At 40.3% G+C, this 25,177-nt stretch overlaps 1 protein-coding gene across 17 annotated transcripts in view; it reads right to left on the minus strand.

The window, feature by feature from the left end:
* LOC108889082 (sodium bicarbonate cotransporter 3) overlaps positions 1–25,177 on the minus strand; it is a 39,852-nt gene that overhangs the window by 9,149 nt on the left and 5,526 nt on the right. For 5 of the 17 annotated variants that reach the window (XM_018685392.1, XM_051067739.1, XM_051067724.1 and 2 more), the window contains exons 2-16: positions 18,706–18,787; positions 16,839–16,988; positions 13,487–13,625; positions 12,445–12,605; positions 12,058–12,246; positions 10,640–11,023; positions 6,512–6,591; positions 5,813–5,869; positions 5,512–5,669; positions 4,695–4,782; positions 4,323–4,469; positions 3,821–3,927; positions 2,032–2,206; positions 902–1,035; positions 457–702 (exon numbers count right to left, since the gene is read on the minus strand). In XM_018685392.1, coding sequence (XP_018540908.1) covers positions 457–702; positions 902–1,035; positions 2,032–2,206; positions 3,821–3,927; positions 4,323–4,469; positions 4,695–4,782; positions 5,512–5,669; positions 5,813–5,869; positions 6,512–6,591; positions 10,640–11,023; positions 12,058–12,246; positions 12,445–12,605; positions 13,487–13,625; positions 16,839–16,988; positions 18,706–18,787 — 2,297 coding nt within the window. Of the gene's footprint in view, positions 1–456; positions 703–901; positions 1,036–2,031; positions 2,207–3,820; positions 3,928–4,322; positions 4,470–4,694; positions 4,783–5,511; positions 5,670–5,812; positions 5,870–6,475; positions 6,592–10,639; positions 11,024–12,057; positions 12,247–12,444; positions 12,606–13,486; positions 13,626–16,838; positions 16,989–18,705; positions 18,788–25,177 lie in introns of all 17 variants that reach the window. The other 12 variants (XM_018685395.1, XM_051067759.1, XM_051067736.1 and 9 more) reach the window with 7 other exon arrangements.

The following is a 25,177-nucleotide window of genomic DNA, read 5'->3' on the forward strand; positions in this document are numbered from 1 at the left end:
GTCTGTACGCTGATCCTATGCAGAAAAAACTTTTAGGTTAATTTTAACGTTAATTTAAAGCACGGGCAGCAGAGAATCTGCTAGCATCGGTTGTTTTTAAATGTATTATTTTGCATGGGGGAGATTTTCATTTCAGCTCTAGGGAACAGCTCCAACCACTACAATTACAGTTTTCATCAACAAGTGTTAATGAGATACTATTTATGTAACCTTTACTTAACATGACATCCTGGCCTGAAGTGTGTATTATAGAAGGGAAATGTTAGCTCTAATTCTACTTTTTTTAAAAAATAATTCAAAGAAAAAACAGCTTTTGTCACAGCAGAATGTGTGTGTGTGTGTGGTGTGTGTGTGTGTATGAATTTCATTGTTTTTCCATTCTCCACCAAGTAAGAGATTAACAAAAAAAAAAAAAAAATACTAAAGTGAATCTCTAAAGTAAATCTCAGTACTCACGAATACAGGGTAAGGTTGTCCAAGTTGTTGTGCATGTTGACAGGGTAGAATTCTCCCAAGTGAAACAGCTTCTCTAGAGCCTCGTAGATGAAGATGATACAGATCAGTGCGGCAAAGGCCTCCTCTGTGAATCGGGTGATGTAGCACACCAAGGAGCTGGCATCGGTAGCCACCAGGATGAGACACAGGAAGGCTGTCCACAGACCGATGCTGGTCCGCAGCGGCAGGTAGTACAGGCCATAGTCACTGGTAAAGAAAGACATAGATAGAGAAGGGATAGAGGTATGTGCACACACCTGTACATGGGTGTGAAATATACACATCTGGGCCCATTACATTACCAGAATTCATGCAAAATGCTGTATACTATACTATTACTATACTATGTATCAATATTTTGACTATTTCATCATACTACAGCAGAGGCAAACTTGCTTGAACTTACTTGCAGAACTTGAAGAGGATCTTCTCAAACACTAAAACAGGCCCTGTGCTGCCAAGAATAGTGAGGGGCTGGCCTGCGAAGAGGGAGTATGCCACTCCTGTCAGTGATGCCCCAAATAGAGACTCTATTGCACTCTGTAGACACAGAGGAGAGGGAGGGCATGAGGGAATGAGAAAGGGAGGATGGGGTAGATGAAACCACACAAAGGAGGATAGAGGTGGAAAGGCTGAGGAGAGAAGAGAGCGATGAGGAGGAGACCCCCGACCAGAACACAGAGTTTTGATTAAACAGACATTCTGTGCTGTGTCTGAGAGGCTAGATAAACTGTTTGGATGTTTCCACTCTGCTGACTTGTCCAAAGTCATATCTCTGTGAAGCCCTTGCCTGCTCAGTTTACTTAGACGCATCACACACACCAGCACACAGACTGTGCCTGTGCCAACAGTCCCTGGCCTAGTAAGGACATCTGGGTAAAAAGAAAAGAGAGACAGAGAGAGAGGGAGTACTAAAAAGAGAGAGATACTATCCAGAATAGCTTGCAGTGTGATAACAGATTTGTGCATGTGAGGCTAAATAATCATCACACCCTTTTTTGGATGTCACAGTGAAAGATGTACTTAATGAGTGTATTAGAGAATGTTGAAGTGGGTGAAAGATTATGGTGACTTTTCTTGACACACTAAATGACCTGCTTTATAAAAAAAAGTGATGAAATAGGGTAGTCAGAAAATGTGTTTCTTCCTTGTCATCACTGGGATGGACTACATGCAGATAATCCCATCTGCATTTAACCTCTGTGCCATGTATGTACTATACATATGTAAGTGTGAATAAATATTAAATGCCATGGTTTAAGAAAACACTCCTGTTGCACAGGTGTGTGGTTGAAGTGAAATTCTTCAGACTATTTTACATCAGATGACCTCAGATGACCACATCCATTTTAAGTGCAGAAGAATAACAACAATATTTTAAATGCTCACATTTGATAGCCAAATAGTACTTTGTCTTTTATCCCTAGTTTGGCACAACAGAGTACTTATACAACCAGAAGCTAGAGGTTTGATTCCCACTGGGTTTGTGAAAAGCAAAAGCACTGACTTTGCCAAGTGCCAAGCTTTAACACTCACTATGTTGCCTTTTGTTGCCTCCCCAAGCAGACCTCCAAATGTGATGACAGGGGACATGCAGGCACAGTAGAGGAAGAGGATGGAGGCTAGACACTGCAGACTGAAAGAGTCCCTGATGTCACTCCAGTAGAACGGTGCCTTCCGCTTGATATCTAAGACCAAACCCCCAAATATCCTGAAGAGGAAAGAGATAGATTTTAATGTTTAAAATGCTTTTAAAAAATCAGCTGGTTATGTTAAGAGAATGGGAGGAGTCAAGGGCACACAGCTGATTATCATCACATAAACTCCATTAATGAAGCAGTAATCTATCAATCAGATATTTCAGAAATCAATTAATATTAAAAATTGTGCAAAGTTAACAGCAGTCTATATGAGTAAATGGTTTTATTATGTCTCTGATTCACATGATAATTATTAAAGCAAAGTTATTGACCTTGTGGGCTGCCATACTTACAATGTGTTAATTCCTGTTGATCTTTTTATAGTTGAAATTAATTCAGTGCAGAGTGTTTGATAATATCAGGTGATTAAAACAGTCATTTTGCAATAATGGTTATTTACTTTGTGCTAATACTATTTTTACACAGTTAATTGGTGAGGACTTTTTATATGCTTGTTGTTTGCTTGAACACTAATTGCTCTGGAAATGGTTAGGAGTTAAACCAGCATTAACACTGGAAGCGTACCCAATGTGAAAGAGAGGCAGTGTCATGACACTGTGAGTGTGTGACTTTATAATATTCATCACCAAAACCCGGGACAGAGTTTATCTTGCATATACTGTACAGAATTACACACATCTTCTCTCTGGTTCTGCCTCTTTTTACTTTGCCTTTGAGGGAGTCTATTTTTGAAATCCATTTCTCGCCTTGTATATCTTTTTTTCTTTTCTCCAACACCTGTCCAATTGTGCTGCTGTGAGGTCTTCTTTCATTTTCTTTTCCCCCCACACCTCTGGAATATCTCTACTACCTGCATCCACAATCCCCGCTGTCTCTTTTATATAGCCCATCTTTCTGACAGCTTTCTTTACATTAGCTTCTTGCACTTCCTTACGTTCCTCTGTCTCCCAGTCGTAGAAAAGGAGAGTGAATCTGTAAATAATACAGTGCCTCCCAACTGATGTGTATGTGTTCAGAGTGTGTGCATGTATCTGAGGTTTCAAATAAACACATTCTCCTCACTGTGTGGCCCAGGCTCTAGAGACCCAGCATGAGTTACCCGCAAATGTCAGCATCTAAGGCTCATTGAGTACAGCAGGGATCTATCTGTACAAACACATAGAAGTATTTAGCTTACAAAAATTTTATACTTCATTGATTTTCATATTGTAGTCTACGTGATTTGATTTGTGAGGAGCCTTATATAAAAAAGCTTTCGCCTGCTTTTACTTACACAGCAAGTACTATTGCTATCTGATGTTTGGAAAAAATGCGTACTGATGGTGATTAATGTCTTGTAATCATCTCATCATCAGTCTCATTATTGTGACCACAAATAAGTCTCTGTAACTTAAGAAGATAAAATGAGATCCTTAGTCTCTCAAATGAGCTTTTTCCTGCAGCTCTTGTTAACATTAGCCACTTGTCTCAATATAATCAACATGATAGATTAAACATGCCTACTTGTGACTAATGAGGTAGTTAATTCCACTAGGACATGCTTTAATTATCATATATTTCTTCGTCAACATATTTGCTAACACAAGTGATATTATAAATTATTGGAGTAAGTTAGAAATGATCATTTCATGTTGTTGTAGTGCCAAGAAATGCACTGTACTCACTTCCCGGTCCTCTGCAGCTCAGGTCCTGCATGATGGTCATCATCCTTTTCCAACTCTCCAGCTGGAGACGCAGTGCCGTTAGGGTGGGGCGGTCTCTTCCTCTTCATCTGCAGATCAAAGAACATTTAAATATAAGTAATGCAGTTCCATGCATTGCAACTTATTCATTTGCTGTCATGATGCTTTAAATCCATAAGGGGGCACTCTCAGTGTCGTTATAGTAGGATGAAGTAAAGTGTGATACACAGAAATACACATACACACAGATTCACATACAGTATCAGTCTAGTAAGTGTGTACTGGGTTAGTGTGCTGGTTATTGGCTAGTACGCACCAATACCTGCCGGGCAAATTTCTGAATGTTTGTTAAACATTGCAATTTAAGTGACTTTCATATGTCAATCGAACACAATATGGATTAAGTCTAAGACAAAAACACACCAATGTATGCATTATTCAAAGATCAAACTTAACACAGTCTTTGACATCAAGAATCACTAACCTGAGATGGGACATTCTTGGGGGGCTCAATCCGAATTGTGGGATCCCATTCTCCAGGAGGCAGGACAGTCACTTGATCAAGGAACTCATCAATCCCAGAGAGGAGATCCGTTCTGTCTTTGGCTTTGTATGCCACATCATGGAAAATCTACAAAATTAATATTAGTAAATGTCTCTGCGATTACATGTTAAATTGTTCACAGCAGACCAAAACTTGAAGTAGAGGGCAGTGAGCCAAACCAAAAAAAGACCAACACAGAATGCATCTGAAATCTGAAAGAATCTGATATAATCCAAATATTGACGTTGATACAGTTTTAAGACTGGCTGCTAAAATAATGTTACCAATCAAATACATTTTTCCTGCTCTCACCTCATCTGTCATCAGTGTGGCCATGGATCTGCCAATTTCATGGTACTGTGGCCCTTTGCCATGAGGACCCAAAAGCAGGAAAAGAAACCTTTGAACAAGACACACACTCAAACTCAAATTCACCACAAACAACAATAGCTGCAAAGGTAATCACAACAATATGTACTGTATCAATTTAAAGGCACACTATGTAGTTAAATCAGCATTCATTGTTTCTAACTAAAATACATTGTGTGTATTCTTGAGGTCGAATAAACATGCTGAATGCATTTCCTTCCTCATAAAACATTTGCAAGGCTGATTTTTCTAATATTTGATGCCTGCATTGTTAAAATCCATGTTTGCTAGCTAACAGTCTTCTTTCCTGCCTTTGTTGGCACATTGCTATGTTTCCTGGTGTGGTATCACCATGGTTGACAAGTGGAATAGAGTGAAACTATCAACAGAAATATGCATCCCATGCCCCACTGTATGCATAGATTTGGATTTGTAAATTATAAAAGAAAACCAAAGTAGACATTTTTCCACTATTTTGTCCTCTGCTGTGTAATGAGCATTACAGCTCCACAGGGCTGTTTGCACAGCCTAAGACTCTGTCATGTTGTTACTTAAAAGACTAAAGATAATAGACATGGAAAACAAGGTTGTCTCAGTCAGGACAGTAAATCTCCATGTTATGTTAGTGCCATGCTAAAAAGACTTTTACAAATGACTTTGCTTTAAATTGCTGCCGAAGAACTTCAGAGTGGGTGACTGTTACTAAATATTTCATTTTTGGAACAAAGGTCTTTATCATGGTAATTCCTAATTATTTTACCTTGTGGGAACAGGCACCTCTGTGAGGCCTGTGATAAGGACCGCAGGGGACAGTCGTACAAAGGCAATTATGGGCTTCTCCAGGAAGTCCACTTCTCCCACCAGCACATTGGAAGCCTCAGCACCTGGAGGAATCTTTTTCATGAAATTCATGTCCACCTAAAACCAAGGGAACCAATGAAACTGAGGAATCACATATACACACAAATACTGATAATAACACAGAGGGGAAAACAGAGACAAAAAGTAAGCTATGAGAGGATAGGAGACTACGTGATGGGAGTTGCAACAGAAGTACACACATGCGCATAGAGATGAAGGCGGGGGAATCTAAGGGCTGGCAGTAGATCTTTGTGAAACTACGACAACAAATGAAAGAAGGTTAGTAGCTATATTAAGAACTACATAGTACTGAGCAAAGATTGTCCATTGTTGTGATGCATTGCTTAGCATGTTCCCTGAATAAATATCTCATGTATAATTCTAAATACAGATCTGAGCACGGAAATATTTTTTTCATCCCTGTGTAGAAAATTCTGTGGCTTCATCCTTCTTTTGTATCCTATGACTCATATAAACACTGCACCTTATTTTTTGGCAGTCATAATGGATGGTTTTATAATGATAACTACTTATGGCGGCCTGCCACTTTATTTAATGGATGTGGAACTACAAAATGGTAGGATGGATGGCGGCCATGCGAGGGAGGAATTTTCAAAACTAAACACAGTTACATAACTACATAAGACCTTTACTTTGACGATCAATTCTTAGTCCATTACAGGTAGAGCAATGACTTAAGATGCCTCTCACTGAATCCAGAAGAAAAGGGCTGATGGGTATGTGATGCTGGCTCTCACAGATGCATTTCAACACAGGCCACTGAAATGTCTGTGAAGACAGATGGTCATGGGCCCTTCCACCATGATGGACTGGTTCTGTGCTCAGTACTGTGGTTAGGTTACCTTGCTGAAGTCGACACTGCTGCTTTCTCTACTGACCCCTACTTTAGACGGCCTCCTCTCCACTGTCTTGTTGCCATCCAGGTTGTTTGGAACAGAATTCTGAGACACCATTGGTCCTGGGAGGGATAGGGGGATAAAAGGGGGAGAGACAGAGCAATGATGGACAATGTGTAAGGACTTGGGAGGCAATGACTGAAAGAGAAGAGAAAAGGTGTGTGGTTCACCGTGAAATGTTATTTGTGATGTTATTATATTATATGACATTTAGCTTTCATTTTTTTCTCTACTGAGATTTTAATTTTGAAGAAATGGAAAATTAAGTCCAAGGTATTTTTATCTGTGATGGACTGCTACTTTATGGCATGGGCTCAACAAAAGGGAGGCAATTTCACAGGCATTTACTCTCTCTTGGCAAACCAACCTGGTACAAAATCCTGAAATCACGCTGCTTCCCACATACACCTGTGATGCAGTGCTACAGGATACAAGTGTGTTGTTTTAGTGTGTCTGTTTTGGTCATTTTAAACAGGGAAATGAACCGCTGCATCAAGGATAAACAGTCACTTATACTCATTTGTTAAGTGGCCTGTCTTATCAGCCTTGTTAAGTGTTGCTGCCAGAATATAAACTTCATCTTTCAAATTTCTTAACATTTGCATGAGATGAAAAGCAACTCTGGCACTGGAGATTTTCTGTTGTACCAGGTACTGAACTGGATTCCTGTGCCACCCAGGTCTGGATCATTCTCTATTAGATGACGATGAAGAATATTAAGCCAGCAGTGCTTGCAGTTTACAGACACAGAAGCTGGGATCCACTGTGAATAATGATCTGTGGCTACCTGCAATACAAAAGAGGGGAGATCAAACTGATAACATACAAAAGAGCTAAAATGTTTAACAAACTAAAGCAACAGTTGTGGAATTTGTTGTTTAACATTTTACATTTTGAGCTGAAAGTGTAAGTAGTTCTTCCACCACAATCATTTCATGCTAGATGTGATGAGTTCATACAGGGCTGCAACACTGTGATGGCTCTCCACAGGAAAGAGGATATAGTATTTCACACAGCTCTGTTGCTGATTGCTCCCAGTCTGTTGAGCTCATTACTCTGGTGCTTAAGTCAGTCCTGCTTAGCTTGAATTCATGTCAGCTTTGAGTTATAGGTGAGTGGATGTGTTTGATATGCCTGATGGTTCACCTTCCTCCAGACTTCAGCACCTTCAAGCGTTGAAGCTACAGTATTTTTGTGCATAATTGGCTGCACACTTCAACATCGCTTATATGATTTGAGCCATAACAGATACAGGAAACGCTAGCACTTGAGGTGAAATGAGAGTGGGAGATGAAATGAGGGAGTAATGTATTTAAATCAAAGAATAGCATATACATACTATCCTCTGAAATTCTGAGGTAACGCTCCTTTTACCAGGTTTTCTCTCTTTTCTCATTTTCCACATCTATATCAACACGTTTTTTCATTTCACCACCAAGGAGTAATCAAACCAACATCAAACTAAATACATTTATAAAGGTTTGAGCAATATACCACATTCTCAACTACAATTAATCCCAAGTCTAAATATATGCAATTTCTGACAGCATGTGGTTTGACAAGTAAGCCATACCCTTGAACTGTACCCTGAAGTAGCCCCAGTGGATGCTGGGTGGCAGTGACTGCTGAACAGGAGCATGATTGCTCACATACCCGACAAAGCCTCTTGGAATAAGGGAGGGATTAGCTTAGGTTGCATCCGCCAACACACTTCATTCAGGAAGGCTAAGCCCTGGAATGCTACCCCATACCAACCTTTTAAACAGTGGCGTCACAGTGCTACTTCATTCATATGCAAAAAAGTGACATAAATAACTGAAATTATACAGATTTTCTGACTCTTATGTGGGAGCTGGGAGCACTGGGACTGTTCTGATAAGAGGTGAAAAGAAGATCATCCTAATTATTTACGTATTGAGCATGGTCTACTGCTGGTAATCTACAGGTCTTTCTACAGTTTACATTACACTGTATAAAGTCTCTGTTACCATGAGTCCACAATTTTTCTGATATATATAACTGACCAATTGTACTATAGAGGACATTATATGGAATAGAAAAATGCTTTGAAAAGTGGGGCCTATAACAACCGCAAGTTTTGCAGTTAGTCCCTGCGTGCCAAGTATACAGGTATTTCACCCATCACTTCATACTCAGTGGGTTTATGGCATGAATATAATTAGACTATGGACAACTCAATCCCCCACTGCAGTACATGTCTATAAAAACTGCAAGAGCATCTATATCATTGCATCATTGAGTGTAATTTTTAAGCCAGATATTACTGGCATCCAGACAGATTCCTCTAATTGACACATTGACAAGCACATTTTACTGTCTCACACTTTTTCTCTGTTCAGTAGATGGTTAGCAATTTTAGATCAACACTGTGCAACAGTGCATTTTTTACAATCTACACCAGAGCATATCATTAAACTGTACTGATGAAAGCTTAAAACCCTCCCTCTGAATAACCCACAGTCTGATGTCAAGATGCTTGTCTCTTGGGAAATACTGTATATTTCCCTGGAAGGGGGTACAATTACACAAGCCCCTAAGCTATAATAAGGCCACCCCCACTCTGTCAGATTGAGCTCCCACTGACTCTTCTGACCCAGACTTTGATAGGGATCCTTTCCCAGAGTGAAACAAACAGACGAACACACAGGCACACATGCACGCACAGTCTAATAATAAACTGACAAGGCTTGGTTTGGGAAGAACAAAAAGTCACTGTAGGTGCCAATATGATAGTACATACAGTACCAACACACCCACCCTGGTCTCAGGCTTATATTTAGCCATGCTGCTGGCGCACATTGCCCTCACTACACTCTTAATCGGGTAAAAGAATGTTTATTCTTAGGAATAGATGAGGAGGAAGAGCATGGATGCCAAATGATGCAATGGGAAAAGCACAAGTTGCATGACATTTATATTTGTATGCTTTAAATGAGTCACCTGGGAATACATCTGAAAGGATTTAGGATGTATAATGTACATCATACCCCATATCAAAAGCATAAGGATTTAATAGCAAGGGATGTCCCAAGCCTATGCGCAAGATCTTTACACTGACTGACATCAGCAATTAAAAGCCTAATCCATTTTCAGTTTTTATCATAATAAATTGTGCTTTGGGTACATAATCTATCAAAAAGGCCCAATGCACTCAACACTAACACAGTGTTGTAAATGAAAGAACAGCAGACCAGAATGGAAAATAAACGGGAACCAGTCCCAATTACTGACATCCACAGTGAGAGAGAGAGTGTCAGCAAGTAAAACCAGAGCAGCTTTACGTCAGAGAAACACAGTCTTCCTTCCCAGTTTAAGCAAAATTTAGACATGCTCTCTAAATCCTGTGCAAAACTTCTTGTTATAACAGAACCATGTGACACTCCTCCATCCATGAATACCATAAGAAATACTATCAGATATTGTTTATCTTTTCATAATAAACAATAACATAAATCTGTGATTCAAGTTATATTTTCTTAAAGAGGATATCGTACTGTGCAATCTGTCTAAATTAGTCTGTGATCAGTGGTAAATGTCACAGTGTAGTCGGGACACCAACAGGTCTTGTGTGTGATGGGGTATATAGCTGAACATGGGAATAAAACATCACATCAGGAGACATGATGATGTATGGGGGAAGACAGACAGACCAAGACATGTTGGAAGGCAGCCATGCAACCGCAGTGAAGGAGGTGTGAGGGGGACAGGGCCAAGCAAGGCATAGACGCTGAGGAATGTCTTGAGAATATGTAAGGAGACTGAAAGATGTTTGAATGGGAAAAAGAGGTATAAAGAGTTTTCAGGGCAGAGAGAGCAACCTATAGTAGTAGAAAAGAATAGGTTAGTGAAATAGAAAGAGAGAAGGGAGAGAAGCAAGACTCATGAGGTGGAGAGGAGAGCAGTGTCAAAAACTTTGTGGATAAATACAGTGGGAAGAGCGTCTTAGCAAGTGAGCCTTGCTGTGGGTTATTGATGAGATGGCCGCAGGGTTGGAGGGTTGGAAGTTAACAGGGAGCAGAGCTCTCATGCTAGTGCTAGTGTTCTCTGTTCAAGCCGTGACTCACACTGGCAGGCTACACAGATATTTGCCTTCTAAGGGCAGCAGCTCGAGGCCCTGGGATGCCGAGGATGCTCGCCGGCTGAGCTGTGGTGATGCTGTGTCGTCTTCTGCAGAGTTTGGTGGGTCGTCATCCTCCGGGGGTGATACCACCACCTCAGGGATGCCTTGGGGGCCGAGGCCTACGCCATGGGTACGCGGCAGACTTTGGGAGGAGCGCCGGAAGGAAGCGGGGGTATTTTGAGGGGTGGAGAGGGGCGAAAGGCCTGGGGAGGACCCAGTGTTGGAGGAAGAAGAGGGCAGGAGATGGTTGAGCAGGACGGAGACTCTGGACTCTCGTCTCTGGGACAGGTTGGAGACAGAGGAGGATACCCCTGGCTTGTGGAGAGAAAGACGTGAAGAGGACAGGCCCTCTCCTAACAGAGGAGACAATGGCAAAAAAAGGAGAGGAGAGGGGAGAGAGAGAAGGAGGGAAAAGAGGAATAGGAACAGGGGATGGAGCAGAGAGGAAAAACATATGAAGCAGGAGTACATCACAAAGATGGTATCTGGAAGAGACATAGCCAGAAGGGGTGGGCAGCAAGAGCGTGGCAGAGGTGTAGTTAGAGAGATTCGTGCTTGCAGAAATGTGAGCAAAAAGCATGGTTGTGTGCAGAAGACACCAGAGAATGATTCCGTGAGGCATGTGGGTGGGTCCGCAAGGGCCAAACAACTTGACTCATTCAACTCCAAACAAACCAATCACACAATGTGACTGAGCTGAGGCACAGGTCAAACTTAAGTTAGGCTTGCATGCAGGAGATGATGAGTTAGCACAATGTCAGTGCACTGTAAGCAAACATGTGCTCTACAAACAGACCAGTCATAAATCACAGTTCAAACCCATCTGGTACAGGACATACATCTCTCACGCTACAGCTGTTATCACCAACGATCATATACAATTGACATATAAAATTTTGACCTTTCACAATTGTGTTGCAGGTTTAATGATATGACTATGCAAGCCCAGCAAGAACCACAGACACAGAAGTGGAAAAGTGATACTTCTTTCATTCATAAAACCTCAGGCTAGCACCCAAGATCTTAAAATGCACACCATACATTAATAGCACTGTGGCCATGCCCAGTCAAATACACAATGCTGACTCCAGTTGCAGGTAAAGCAATATTTCACTGCGTGTCACCCTAAGGAGTAAAAACAATCATTAATTCGAACCCCAAAGCCAGGCCAGCCATACAGGTTAGCACAATCATTAGCACCCAGATTTCTCTTTCGCTGGGGGAACCGACTGCTTTGATACAGATTATTCTTTAGATTTTACTCACTTTTACCATCCACCTTCTATGCTGGCATTGAGGGATTTGAACAGCGGATTTTTTAGGAACAGTTCCCCAGTGGTGGAAAATGTGGAGGAAAAAGAAATGCGAGTGCATCGTAGGATCTCACCGTTTCTTTCAAGCAAGAGTGGGTCAGAATGTTTCTTGCCTATGTCAGCAATGGAGCGCACCAGAGGGATGCGATTGCTGAGCTTTCTTTCATTCTGGTGGTGGTGTTTCTTCAGCATGGCTTCCCGCACCTTGTCGCGCAGATCCTCCTTCAGCTGGCTTGAAGCCACCATGCTGTCTATCACCATGTCTGAGTCATACAAAAACAGGACCAGAAATACACACAGATAGAAAAAATCAAAGTTATGTGTGGTGGCACTGAAAATTATATTACCAGAATGTTATTTATCTCACGCATCACAATGCTACATTAGAAATGCAGTTGAGATGGTGTGGACATGAGATGTCTTTTCAGATGTGATTTATGTGTGTATTGAAGAATATGTACCTGCAATTTCCTCTATACTGTTGGCCCTCATATCCAGCATGACTGTGCCATTGAGTATACAGCTCCGTAGTTCAAATAAACTGTGTAGTGACAATGTAGCCACGTAGGGCTTACTCCACCTCTCCCCACCATCTTCCACATCCTCCTCAAACTTCAGCCATCTGTGAATAAACATTGAGTGCACACACACGCACATACACACATACAAAGACAAAAATGCTTTTTTGAATCTGCAAATTATAATTAACAAAAAAATAAATACCAGTTGCATTATAATTCAAGGACACGTTTTTCCGGCTCATATTCAGCTACATTTTCTCCTTTCACAAATTCAAATCGCACTTTTCAGAGCACACACTGAAGCACTGCAAACTGAGTGAGTCATACTCCAAATCTGTCCCTTTACTAAACACAAGTTTTTTTTCAGTGAGGGAACAATCTCTGAAATGCCAGCCAAGTTAAGTCACAGCTACAATTTGAAATTCCAAGTTCTTAGTAAAAAAAAAAAAAAAAAAAAAAGCCCTGTTAAAGTTTTTTTGACCTGAGGTTGATCTCCAGGGAAGACTGGCTTGTGAAATAAAGCTAGTTAAGTGTTTCAGTATTTCTCCAGATTCTGAGGACTACATTAAACAGAGGGCTACATTAAACAGAGCTACAACACCAAACTAAATCACACAGTGATTTAGACAATTCTCTCCAAATACATAAACTAAAAGAAGTACATTAATCACAGTAAGAGAAATCAATTATGATGAAGTACCAAATTATAGAAACTAAAGGCTCAACTGTTGTCCTATTCAAAAAGGTAGCATTTTTCACAGTTATGTGTGCATGTACAGTACATGTAGCCACTAACATTAATTGTTGTGACGACACGATCAGAATACATAATCAGTGTTTCCAGTTAACTAATGACTAACGGTGTTAGTGTATGATTATGCTCCAAAGCTACCACAAAAAAGCTTGAAAAACAGTATTTGTGTAAAAAGCCAACAGATCTGTGGAGTTGTGTACTGCTTTCGCTTTATGTTGTTTTTCAGACCTGGCAGTTTCCCTCCATTCAGTGGCACCGCCATCTCTGAAGGAGAGCTCGTCCAGCTCAGTGAAGAGGTCATGGGGGACGTGCTCGAGGTCATCGTCCTCTGTACCCAAGATGAACTGGACTCTCTGGGACGGTGTGTCTGGACACAGAGTGGGCAAAGGCCAAAGGTCATATTTAAATGTTCACAATGATAACAACAGTCAAATCCTCAAAGCATTATGTACTATTAATGGTACTGTGTGGGGTTTTTTGACCTCTGGTAACCCTGTTTTGTTTGTTTACACATGTACACAACACGCACATGGGTGACCTGATACACAGTCCTGCCAACAGTTTAATACTATTCCACTGATTTACAGGTGGCTGCAATGTGCCAAGAGATGAAGCAATGTACTAACAAAGGCACAGAAGAAGATGATTGCAAGCTAGTAAACATGGGTATAAACAATGTTGTTCCAAAATATTGGGGGAATAAAAATCAGTTTTGCAAATGTTATCTGGGAAATGTTGTTTAGGTGTGAAAGCAGTGAACGCAAACATATCTTTTGCTTGGGGGCACCTTTAAGTGGATCCTTATCTTAAACACAGGGTAATATTACTGAATCACTCTAGCATGAGTTTCCTTTCGTGTACCTTATTTTTCTTGGAGTTCAGGTGTAGAAGATAATGGGGGGTGGGGGGGTGTCTTGCGGAGGCAGGGATCAAATTTGAGCGTAATAAAAGGAGATGGTAGTAGGATGAAACCAAACTCTATGGGAACCATTTGAGAAAGTGTGTGTGTGTGCGGCTGGCCAGTAAACTAATACAATAAGGCCAGCACACCACTCCACCTGCTTTTCATTCTAGTGCATAATAACCACATCTGCAGGCTTGATACTGAGAATTTTTTGTGGAGAAGTGTGCAAGAGAGAATAATGAAAACTAAGATGCTTTCCAGCAATTTTCTCTTCATGTCTGACTGAATTAGAGGGCAGATATCAGGACATCTGGAACCAGAGAGAAAACGGAAATAGATATGGCAGATTACAAGACTAAACGCCACAGGGAGGCAGGAATGGAATAACTGGAAGGAAAAAGGGAGTTATTTTCTGTTAACACATGGGTACACTGTCTGGTGGTCTGGTGTGTACTTGGCACATGAGAATACACTACATATTGCTGTTGCTGCTGCTTACTATTATTCCACACTTATACCAAAGCATAAAGAGGGTCTCCCCATTGACAAACTGCTTTTCTAGGTCAATAACTTGAAGGATTTTCCTACACATTTCTGCAAGAATCAAGAATCGCATAGATTTTATACGTTTGACATGGTACTTAAAATAACACAATAAAGTACAGATAATGATAATCCATTTGTAGAAATGGAGGATAAAGTGGCACATTGCACAGAAAGAATCTCCACCAAATCTTAATTCACATCCAACTCAGCAGTTATAAGACAAATATATGTGTGTGTCTGCTCACTGTGGGGTATATGATGAATTTATTTATCACCAGCAATAGGTCCAACTGTGTGGATGAAAAAGGTGCTGTTTCAGAACATTCGTCTTATAAATCATGGTGCACTGTGCCCTCAGTAAATGCATAAAATGATAACAAGACTATACAACTGCTGTTATCATTTATCAGCATAAAGAAGAAGTTAATCCTTAATAGAGTTCAAAGCATTGTTTGGCTGTTTATAAATCTTGCAGTTGAGATGATGCAGCAACTTCTTACACAAACACATGCACATCCCTTAAAATGTCACAGTCTTCAATCAGTGTCAAAGGCTGGTTCCCAGTGGCCTTTAATGCCTTTTAGAGCTGAATGTTTTATTCACAGCTGTTTGAAATCCAGTGAAATACAGAGGGCTTGAGCAAAGTGGTGCTCTAACCTGGCAATCTGTGCACTATTAAAAGAGGATTTGATTCCAAACCCCATGATAATATCACATTTGTCTCCCTCCACTTTCCTGTCACTGCTTTACCCACCAAGGTTTTAAGTGTAATACTGAATAATGTCAGCCTTTTATGCATGTTTTCACTGAAGATCATTTGAGTCATTCAAACTGCAAGCACAGACTTTAAAAATGAGCTTTTCTTCAAATACTAATACACTACACAGACAAAAAAAAAGCAAAAGTTTGGGCACCTATTCAGTCACTATTTCATATCAACCCCTTTGCCAAATAGTAAGTGAGGGAGTGGAAATATTCTTGTCGTGTGGTAGATAGACACAAAGGAAACATTGCAGAGGTAGAGGGAAGAATAGGTCCTACTAATCTCAGGATGCAAATGTCAAGTTAAATAAAAAGTTACACTGCATTTGAAGACTAATGTTTTCATTAGAGCTAGAAATGTTAACGCGTTAACTCTCGCGATATGTCCCGAAACCTTAATGCGGTTTTTTTTTTAAAACGCAAAATAGCCACGTTACCATGTTCGAGGGCAACTTCCTCCCATAATTCCAGCGCGTATTTGCCGCTCAGGGTGAAAGGTGAAAGGCGAGGCTAACGCAGCCACTGCGACAAGTGAGGAGACATCCACCGGTGTGTTTAACGGAAATTTTCGTTTTAAAAGGCCTCCAGATAGAAGTTTATATAAAACCAAAGTTGTATGTACACGGTGCAGTGATGAACTGTCTTTCCACCGAAGCGCAATGAGTCTAAAGTACTATCTTCGGGCAAAACTCCTCTTTGTTGATGTTAGCAAGGATGCTAGCACCGAGACTGGATGTAGCCGCGCTCTTCAAACTACACTGGGAGAGTTCAGCCAGGGCAGGCTTGTCAACAAAACGACAACTAAGCTAACTAATGCTGTCGCAAAATTGGATCATCACAGACTGCAGACCCATCAACGCTGAACAGATCCAGATCCCATCAGGTGACACATCACACAGATTGCTAACCAGTTTGTCATTCATTTCTTATCCTAGCACCATACATGTACTTGTTTTTCATCCCACAAAATACAAGTAAATACTAGTATCTTAAACCTGTGATTAATCCTGATTAATCACTTGACAACTGAGTTTTTATGACTGTTTGTTGCAGTGGTTGTATTTAGTTCTGGGTTTATAACTATTTGCACAGAATTTTGTGCACACAGATTAAGCTAGGTATATCTATTCTGGATTGCAAGGGTTTCTGTTTATTGTCTGGAGTGAGTCCTTTGAGCATATGAATAAACACAGTTGAAGGCTCTCAAAAGCAGACATTATCTGCAAAGTACTGTGCTGTAGGATAGAAAATAAGACTAGAGAATGGAACTGAGAGTAAAATGGAAACAAGAGTGGTGTGCCTCCAGTTTATTTAACTGGACACATTATGACATTCACTGTAGGCTTGGTGTTCGAAACAGTGACCAACCATAAGAGGGGGATTCCCTGCCATCTTCCTTCCCCTCCTCAGAATCTCTCTCTCTCTTCTTTCTGTGGTGTTTGTGTCCTCGGTGGCGATGCCTCCGCTTGCTCTCTCTTCCAAAAGGAACATGGACGCCTACGTACACTGCTCTGTGGCCTGGGGAAAAGAAAGGTGCAATTCAGACAGCTTTCCCTCTACTGTGTCTCTCACACAAACTGGAAAGGGAAAATGGAGGAAAATAGAAAAGCAGGAATAGTATTTTGAAAAACATTAGAGGTAAAACAGCCTAAAGGAGAAGTATGGATTACAATTTCAGTTGCATTATCACTATTATGATACAAAGTAACTCAGAATATCACTAATTAGGTGACAAAGGAAAAAATAATTTAGTTTCATGTCATTTGAAACAACATACTCAGTATTTTTTCCTGAACAAGACACAATAGCTTAATGAATATATCAAATATACATAACTGCTACAATTTCTTTCATTGTCTACCTTCTGTACCTATTCTGTACAAAAAAACAAAGCTTATACCATGTATATGGGATAGGTACATGTTGACAATTTTCTACTAAAAAGATGTCACTTGAAGACTAATTTTTTGGTGATTTCTGTTTTTGTAAGCAATTATACTAATAGACCTTTGAAGCAAAAATTCCAAGTAAAACTCTTCCCAGAAGTCACAGAATAATATAAAAGTATCACTGTTCCAGGAATACAGTTGTTGACAGCTAGAGTAAAATAGACACTAACATTTGAGACAGAAGATAAAGAACTTCTTTCCATTGCTTTGAGTGATCTAAATATCCAACTTGAAGGAAACCAGAGAACAGCATTAAACTTTTTCACTCTTCTGCCCCCCCCCCCCAAAAAAAATGTTTTATCTACTTCCTCTCATTATTGTCACTGCCACAGAGGAACTGAATTCTGAGATACAAACACCCTATTTTTGCCCTACATACACTGCCAATACTCATTTTTCACAGTCAAGTTATCTCCCTTTGATTCCAGAGGGAACCCAGGAGGAATGAAACCAAGATACAGCATTGAGAGGAGGGCATAAGTGAACCTACACATGAGTGGAACAGATGGAGGGAAACAGAGATGGAGGGAGAGGGTAAGAGGAGGAGAGAGAAAAGACATGGGAGATGAAAGAGGATGGAGAGAAAAAAAACCTGACAGCTAGTTGGACAGAAAGCAGAGGGCTCCAGGGGTGTCACAAAAGAAGAGAATGGGATAAATGGAGGTATTATTGAACAGAGGATGGAGGATATGAAGTGTGGTGGACTCACATAAAGAGAGAGCAGTGAGCTGGAGGGGGGTTAGAGGGGCAAGTAGCTAACAACTGAGGGAGATATTGTGCTGGTAATAATGTCTGTGGTGCTGCTGCATTTTCTGCAAACAAACAGCACAGACGCTTTAGATCTTATATTCCATCCACAATCTGATATCATCAATTATTTTATTTATTAGCCAATCACATGCTCTATAATATATACAGTTGAAAATCAATATCATAGAGAACGGAAAAGAGAATTTTGTAAAATGTTGATTTCATCATCCATTTGATCCTCGTGAGATTTCAGTGAAAGTCAGTGAATGATATGATTGTTTTATTCCTCTGCCCTGCTGCAAAAAATCAAAAGCAACAAAATCATCATCATAAAGGGTGTCTCAGGTTTCCATAGCTGTGTATCTGAGACTAAGTCTGATCAGCCACAAGTGAATGATTGAATGACAATAAAATAAGCATCAGTATATGTGATGCTAACTAGTAAGTGTTCCCACTTAATGTGTGTTGGCTTAGTTAGGATCACATAAGAAAACACATAGTTACAGGACTTTTCATCTGGATGGCTTTACACTTACTTTCCAAATCATCCTTTTCATAGTTTGTGTGAGTGGTGAAGCTGGTCTTTCCATGGTCAACTATCGCCTCTTCATCTAGACCCTGAGAACAACGACAAGATAGAGAAAAGAAAGAGAGCGCAAAAGAGATAGAGAAAGGCACCGAGGACAGGTCAGACTCAAAATATTTATTTATCTATTTTAAAGAGACTTTAGATCTTCATTATGTACATGGCAAATACAGGCAGCTTATTTCCATAACATTCAACCATGGCAGTCAAGACAAACAGCTGGACCATGGTCTGGACAAAAATGCAATGAGGTGTAATTAATGATTAATAGACTGTGATAATTCATCTTTTTTTCATCTCTGACAAACATGATATGATATGTGATAAATGCCTTGCTTATCTTGCACATTAACTGCTGATCATTGCCTTTAACATAGTGTGTATACTATGTATAATACAGCAAAGTATTATTGGTTCATGGAGGTTTATTTATGTGTTACTTTCCACAAATTAATTAGTCTGTATCTGGAAACCATATTCATTGTTAAGGTTCAGGCAATGAGGGTTGAGTTTCATGGCAACATCATTAAAAAAGAGGTTATGACCTCAAAATAATTAATCAGTGTCATGGAAACATTAACAGATAGAAAGATCCAATTAGAGGGGACATAAAGCTTTCATGATACATAGAAGCAAAGGTGCACATTATTAATATTCTTTATGAAATTATAGTGCCCTAAAACAGTACCCAAACACACACACATAACTTGGTATGTTCACTTATATATAAACTATAACCATCAGCAGTTTATAATAAACCTAAACCTTTAACCTGAGGTAATCCAAATCCTGATTCTAGCCTTTAAACTAAATCAGCACCCCAAAACTCACACACACACACACACACACACACACACACACACACACACACACACACAAGCCCCAAACCTCCTTAACTCAAACCTGGTCTGGTCCAATCACCAACCTTGTTATAAGTGCCAGGATATTTAAGGCAGCCATAGACAGACTGTCTCCAATTACTGCTGCATGTGTGGCCAAAACAGAAGTAAATGTGCTGGGAGAGGTCACTGTGCCCCCCCCCATGTCATATCACAACCAATAAACCTGTGACATACTGCAGAGTTACATTTGTGAGAAATCTGTATCGCAGCTTGAATAATCCTAATAACTCCAGTTGACCTCAAGACCACAAAGAGTGACCACATGCAGAGAATCAATAGAAGTCAGGCAGGCTTGGCTCTATGATCAGTGTGTATTTCAACTAAGCATGATGTATAGAGACCGGGAGGGAAAAGCTTATTTTAGGCACACATTCATATAGGGTGTATAAATACCTCAGGGGACAGTGAGCTGAGTGAGACTGACATGCTGATAAAAACTGGCTGAATAAGGGATACTGTAATGCAGTAAGTTTGTGACAACTGAATGACCAATGGGGATCATATCTTACAGTTTCTTTCAGTCCTGTATGTTGAAATTTTATGATTTTATAACAGGTTGAGGCAGGTTGCTGCTCTGTTTACTGTAGCTCTTATTTCACTTGAGCCCAAAATTATTATTCTTCAATGAGTCTTACAATATGTCTAACATTCAGTCTCTTATGTAAGTCACATCACATAATCAGGCAGCATTTCAACAAATACAAATCCACTGTTCTCCTGCCTCACGGACAAACACTTTGATGCAATACAACCCCCAATTGGAGGATCCTTTCAGTCCCTTCAACCAATCACAGAAAGGCACTGCTGCCAAGCAGGAGAGAGCGGAAACAAAAGGTGATTATGTTAGCCACATGCTGGAAGGATACATGATACGGGCATGTTATCAGGACCTTTAGTGTCTTAGCCCCGACATGTCAGTCACACTGACACACTGAGGTTTCTTTGTGATGGAAAGCACATCCTCTATGTCCATCTACTGCTCTCCTTGTTTCATTTCTGGCTTCCTACTTTGAATATGTCTTTAATGACATTCAGATTTCCACACATATATTACCATAATCATTCTCCTGTTAGAACCCCACCTACGATGAATGATGCCATCTGTGATTGTGTTTGTGTGTGCACTTGTTAGCCAGTGTTTGTGTGTGCGTTCCTCAGCTGCTCGAGGATTTGCATGATAATGAGCTGTGTTGCTCTCTGACAGTGCCTTGATGAAGAGTGGTAATAATTCAGCTGCAGAGAGGGAAAAGAGCAGGAAGAAATTAATCTCTCCAGTAACTGGAGTTCTTCCCCCTGACGACAGACCAAGGGTGAGTAAACCTGACCAAGGGTGACTAAAACTGAACTGGTTCCTGGTGGTCATTTGTGAAGCACTGGGAACTGTCTGGGGTCTCAGATTGAATGTGTGTTCAGCTGCAATCACATCAGGCCAACATTTCTGGTCCATCAGTCTTTGGCCTTTTTCCAATTCTGCAAGAATCACATGAACCAATGTTTACAAGCAGGGCACACAAAGCTGGTGTGAAACTATTCCTGCTTCATAAATATCTTCTTATTCTTAAGCTTCTTAAAATACCACAATCCACAAATCTGTTAATTTTACTGCATTAACACCTGTGTACATACAAACATCCATTATCATGCAGTTTGTGCATGTTGTTGTCATGCCTGCACGTGTTGAAGTCAGGTGTGCCCTCGACCCCATGTTGCTTGGTACAATTTAAGGACACATGATGCAACATGTCACATAGCTTTGTCCAAAATAAACCCCCAGTCTGTCACCCCCGAGTCCCCAGGCCAGAAAGCCGATTGGCCATTATGCCCACAAAGCACAGCTGTGGTTGGGCTACAGGAGCAGTGCCAGTGGGGAGGGCTTGGAGGGTGGAAGAATTGTCAGCTGAGTAAGAAAAGCTGCCATATAGTGACATCAACAGAGGCCTGTTGAAAGAGGGCAGATGTGTCTCTGGCTGTATCTACATTGACAATATATGCCTCGCCCTGTGCTCTTTCCTGTGTGGATCCAGGCAGTCTGTGTGTGTCTAGCACTAATTAGTATGATGTTTTTTAAATATGCCATAAAAGCTGTCTGAAATTATTGAATGATAAGCTGCAGGTCAAATGATCTAAGTAGATCTGGATCAATAGAACAGTAATTATACAATAAATATCAGATAGTGATAAAGATACAAAGATAGATGGACACATATTTCCTTGAATTCAAACATAACTATGGTATAAGCTTAATCTAGAAACTTCTGTGGATGCACGTGTAAACACAGTGTTTCCTGGTCTGTTAGTGTCCACTGAGACATGTGCTCCCACATGACAGAGACATTACTCATGGGATGTGCTATATTCTCCTCTCCCAACCACATTCAAAACACATGTCCAGCAGGGTGGGGAATTTCTGATTAGATGCCCACCAGGGAGCATAACGTCACCTCTAGTGTGAGTTCAGAAGAACTTAAAGCATGCATGGAGTGTGGTGGAGGATACTGTAAGCCCTGTCTGGACGTGCTCAAAACTCTTTAGTGGGGACAAATGTGGATGAGTTGAGAGCTGGGTCCAAATGACAATCAGAGAGAGGTAGGCAACACTAGCAGGCAATCTGCCAAGTGCCAGCACAATCAAGCCATGAAAAGTGTCACTCTCCATCAGCTCCCATCTCTCTATTCTCTAGTCCTGCCCCTTTGTCCTCTATTTAACTAATTATGGGATTTTTACAATCACCGTGACACTTAGCTGCTCTCAAACAAATCAGTCAGGAACCACCAATGTCCAGTCCAATATGATTTTGAAAAAAATGATGATACCAAGTGGTTTAAAACAACCCAGTTCCTATTAATTAAGCTACAACAAAGGTCCTGTCTTTTTAGTATGAAACACCACCAGTAGACTTGAAATGTAAATGTAAACTGTAAATGTTTATAGTAACTAAATAGTTATTTACAGGGAGAAGAAGCAGTCATCAGCTTGGATTTATGGCAATTACAACAGATTCTGCTCCAACCAATTTAACACAACAGTGAAACAGCATGAGGATAGCTAAAGAAATGTCTCAAACTACTCCTGCATTGTGATCCTCACTTATATATTAATGTCTTATTTGTCTGTATTAAGTGACACTAGGGCTTCACTACCAAAACAAACATCAAAAACTGCCAAAAAATAACTGTGAGATGCAGTTATAACAATGCTGGGCTAATTTGTTCTATTGTGTTTTTTTGAAGCAGACAAAGAATTTTTATGTGGAGGCCTATTAAAATCCAGCTGCAGATTTGAAACAGTCAGCACTCTTAATTCAGTGTTTCGTACAGCTGGCTAATACTGGTGAAAAAGCATTTCTATGAGCACTCATAGGAGAGAGGACAGAAAGCCATGCTCAATAATTAATAAAGCTGCTAATAAAAAAAACAGACAGACCTATTGTGTACTTTCCACAATCTACTATAGTTTCCATGCTGTGTCTGCGAGGCAAATACAATCATTACTGTAAGTCTGCCTGCATATGAGGATTTTCTCTGGCTTTTACAACAGCTTAGGTGGTAAAATCACAATTGCGTTAAGTTTATGAAGGGGTAGGGATTTACAGTTCACATGAACTTTTAAGAGTAAACACAAGGCTTACCATGTGTTCATTCTCTAATCTTGTGTGTTGAATTCACACAGAAAAACACTAGAGTGAGCTCACCACTGAACTTCATACAATGATTTCTCAAGAATAACATAAAGGCTGTCATATGAGCAAAGTTAGATTGACTTGTTGGAAAATTCTATTCATGCATATCTCCTGAGCTGTTTGTCATCAAGATTTGAAGATGCTTGAAAAAGGCTTTGTATGAAGTATACCTAAACTGTTTATGAGCCCATTTCAAAAAAGCCTTTTGATGCTTGGCCAGTTGGTGTCCAGTTGGTGCTTCTCTGAAGATACATGTAAACAGCTTCAGTTGGGAATATAACATCAACATAGCATCCATCTTCTATGGCATTTGTTAAGATAAGTGTTTGTGGTCCTGGATCTATTTAAAACTTTAATTTCAAAGAGTCATGTATTATATTTTTGACACGTTACAGTAATTTTATTATTCATTGACAAGATGTGTGTTAACCTCACTTCTGTAAGTATGTTTGTGTGGGAGTGATTAAGCCACACAGCAGCCAAACACCTCTTCAGCCAACCAGACAGTGAATGAAACAACCAGCCACCAAATGAGCCAACAGGCCTGGTTCTGTCTAATCTCAGTTCCTTGCCAGCCTTGCTTTACTGGGACCCAGTCCAATCGATGGAGACTGACGTAAGAGAGGTGTTACATAGTGAGAGACCTGTCCCTTGAGATTACTGAATATCTCTCTGCCTCACACTGCCAAATGCACAATTACAAACACACTACAGATGAGAATATTGCCATATATTTACTTCCAATTATTGTTAAATTATGTAACCAATTATGTCAGAAAACACATAGATATAAGAAACAGACTACTGAGAGGTTACTGATGACTTCTAACTAAGTGATGTACATTATACTCTATGTGCATGTATTATGTGTATTACATAATTTGGTTAAAGTCTTTTCAGGTATGAACATCCATTGGTGCTTAGCAGGTGCTAGGTAACTAACATAAACACAGAGATAATAAGTATATAATTTGATCAGGCAGTTATATTTTGCTGACTTTTGCTTGCTAGCCATTCAATTATTTACCTCCCTGGAGCTTCAACATGTTTGAACAAGGCACTACTAAGGCAGTGAGAAGCTGGTGTCCTGTATCCTATGCCTCCTGAGTGAAGATGTAGTGAAGATGTTATAGTTTAAACAAATGTGAAGACATTTCACCTGGCAAAACAAACATACTCATCATAGTCTCCACTGAATGTAATCAACACTCCCAAATATGCACAGAAATACACACATAAACACAAAGATGAAAACCATGCCCTCTCTCTGCCTCCTCCTCTCTCTATATGTGTGTTCCTGATTTTAACAGTCCTTGCTTCCTCATTGCTCCCACTGTGGGCACAGTCACTTCCACACTTTGTGCTTTTAGCTAGACTGAATAACAAGCATTTCATTTAATTTGACTTCAGTCAGTTAACATAATCTCTATAGACAGCATGCACCTTGTTTGGATTCAGCTGCCTTAGGAGACCCATTTTTCACCCTCCTCTCCCTGACACTCCTCATCTCTCTCCTCTCTTCCTTCCTGTTCTCCTTGTCCCGCTCCTTCAAGCAGCCATAACTGTCTCTGTCGGGTTCCTCTAATTCCTGCTCCTTGAGGCGATTCAAGAGTAGAAAGGAAATGTTTCCATTTCAAGAGGCATGTCCGATGAGGCAACAGCTTCTCACATCCTCTTTCACCTTATCCCCCTCATCCTCACACCCCTGCCTTTTTCCTTTTGGTCAAAATGTACTGACCACCTGCCCCATTCATTAGCACAGACCACTCTGCTGTAAAAGAACACAAGAGGACAAACCAATATATACACAAAAACACCAATAACACAGCACACGCTGGATC

The sequence above is a fragment of the Lates calcarifer genome, linkage group LG3 (assembly GCF_001640805.2).
Source record: "Lates calcarifer isolate ASB-BC8 linkage group LG3, TLL_Latcal_v3, whole genome shotgun sequence".
NCBI lineage: Eukaryota > Metazoa > Chordata > Actinopteri > Centropomidae > Lates > Lates calcarifer.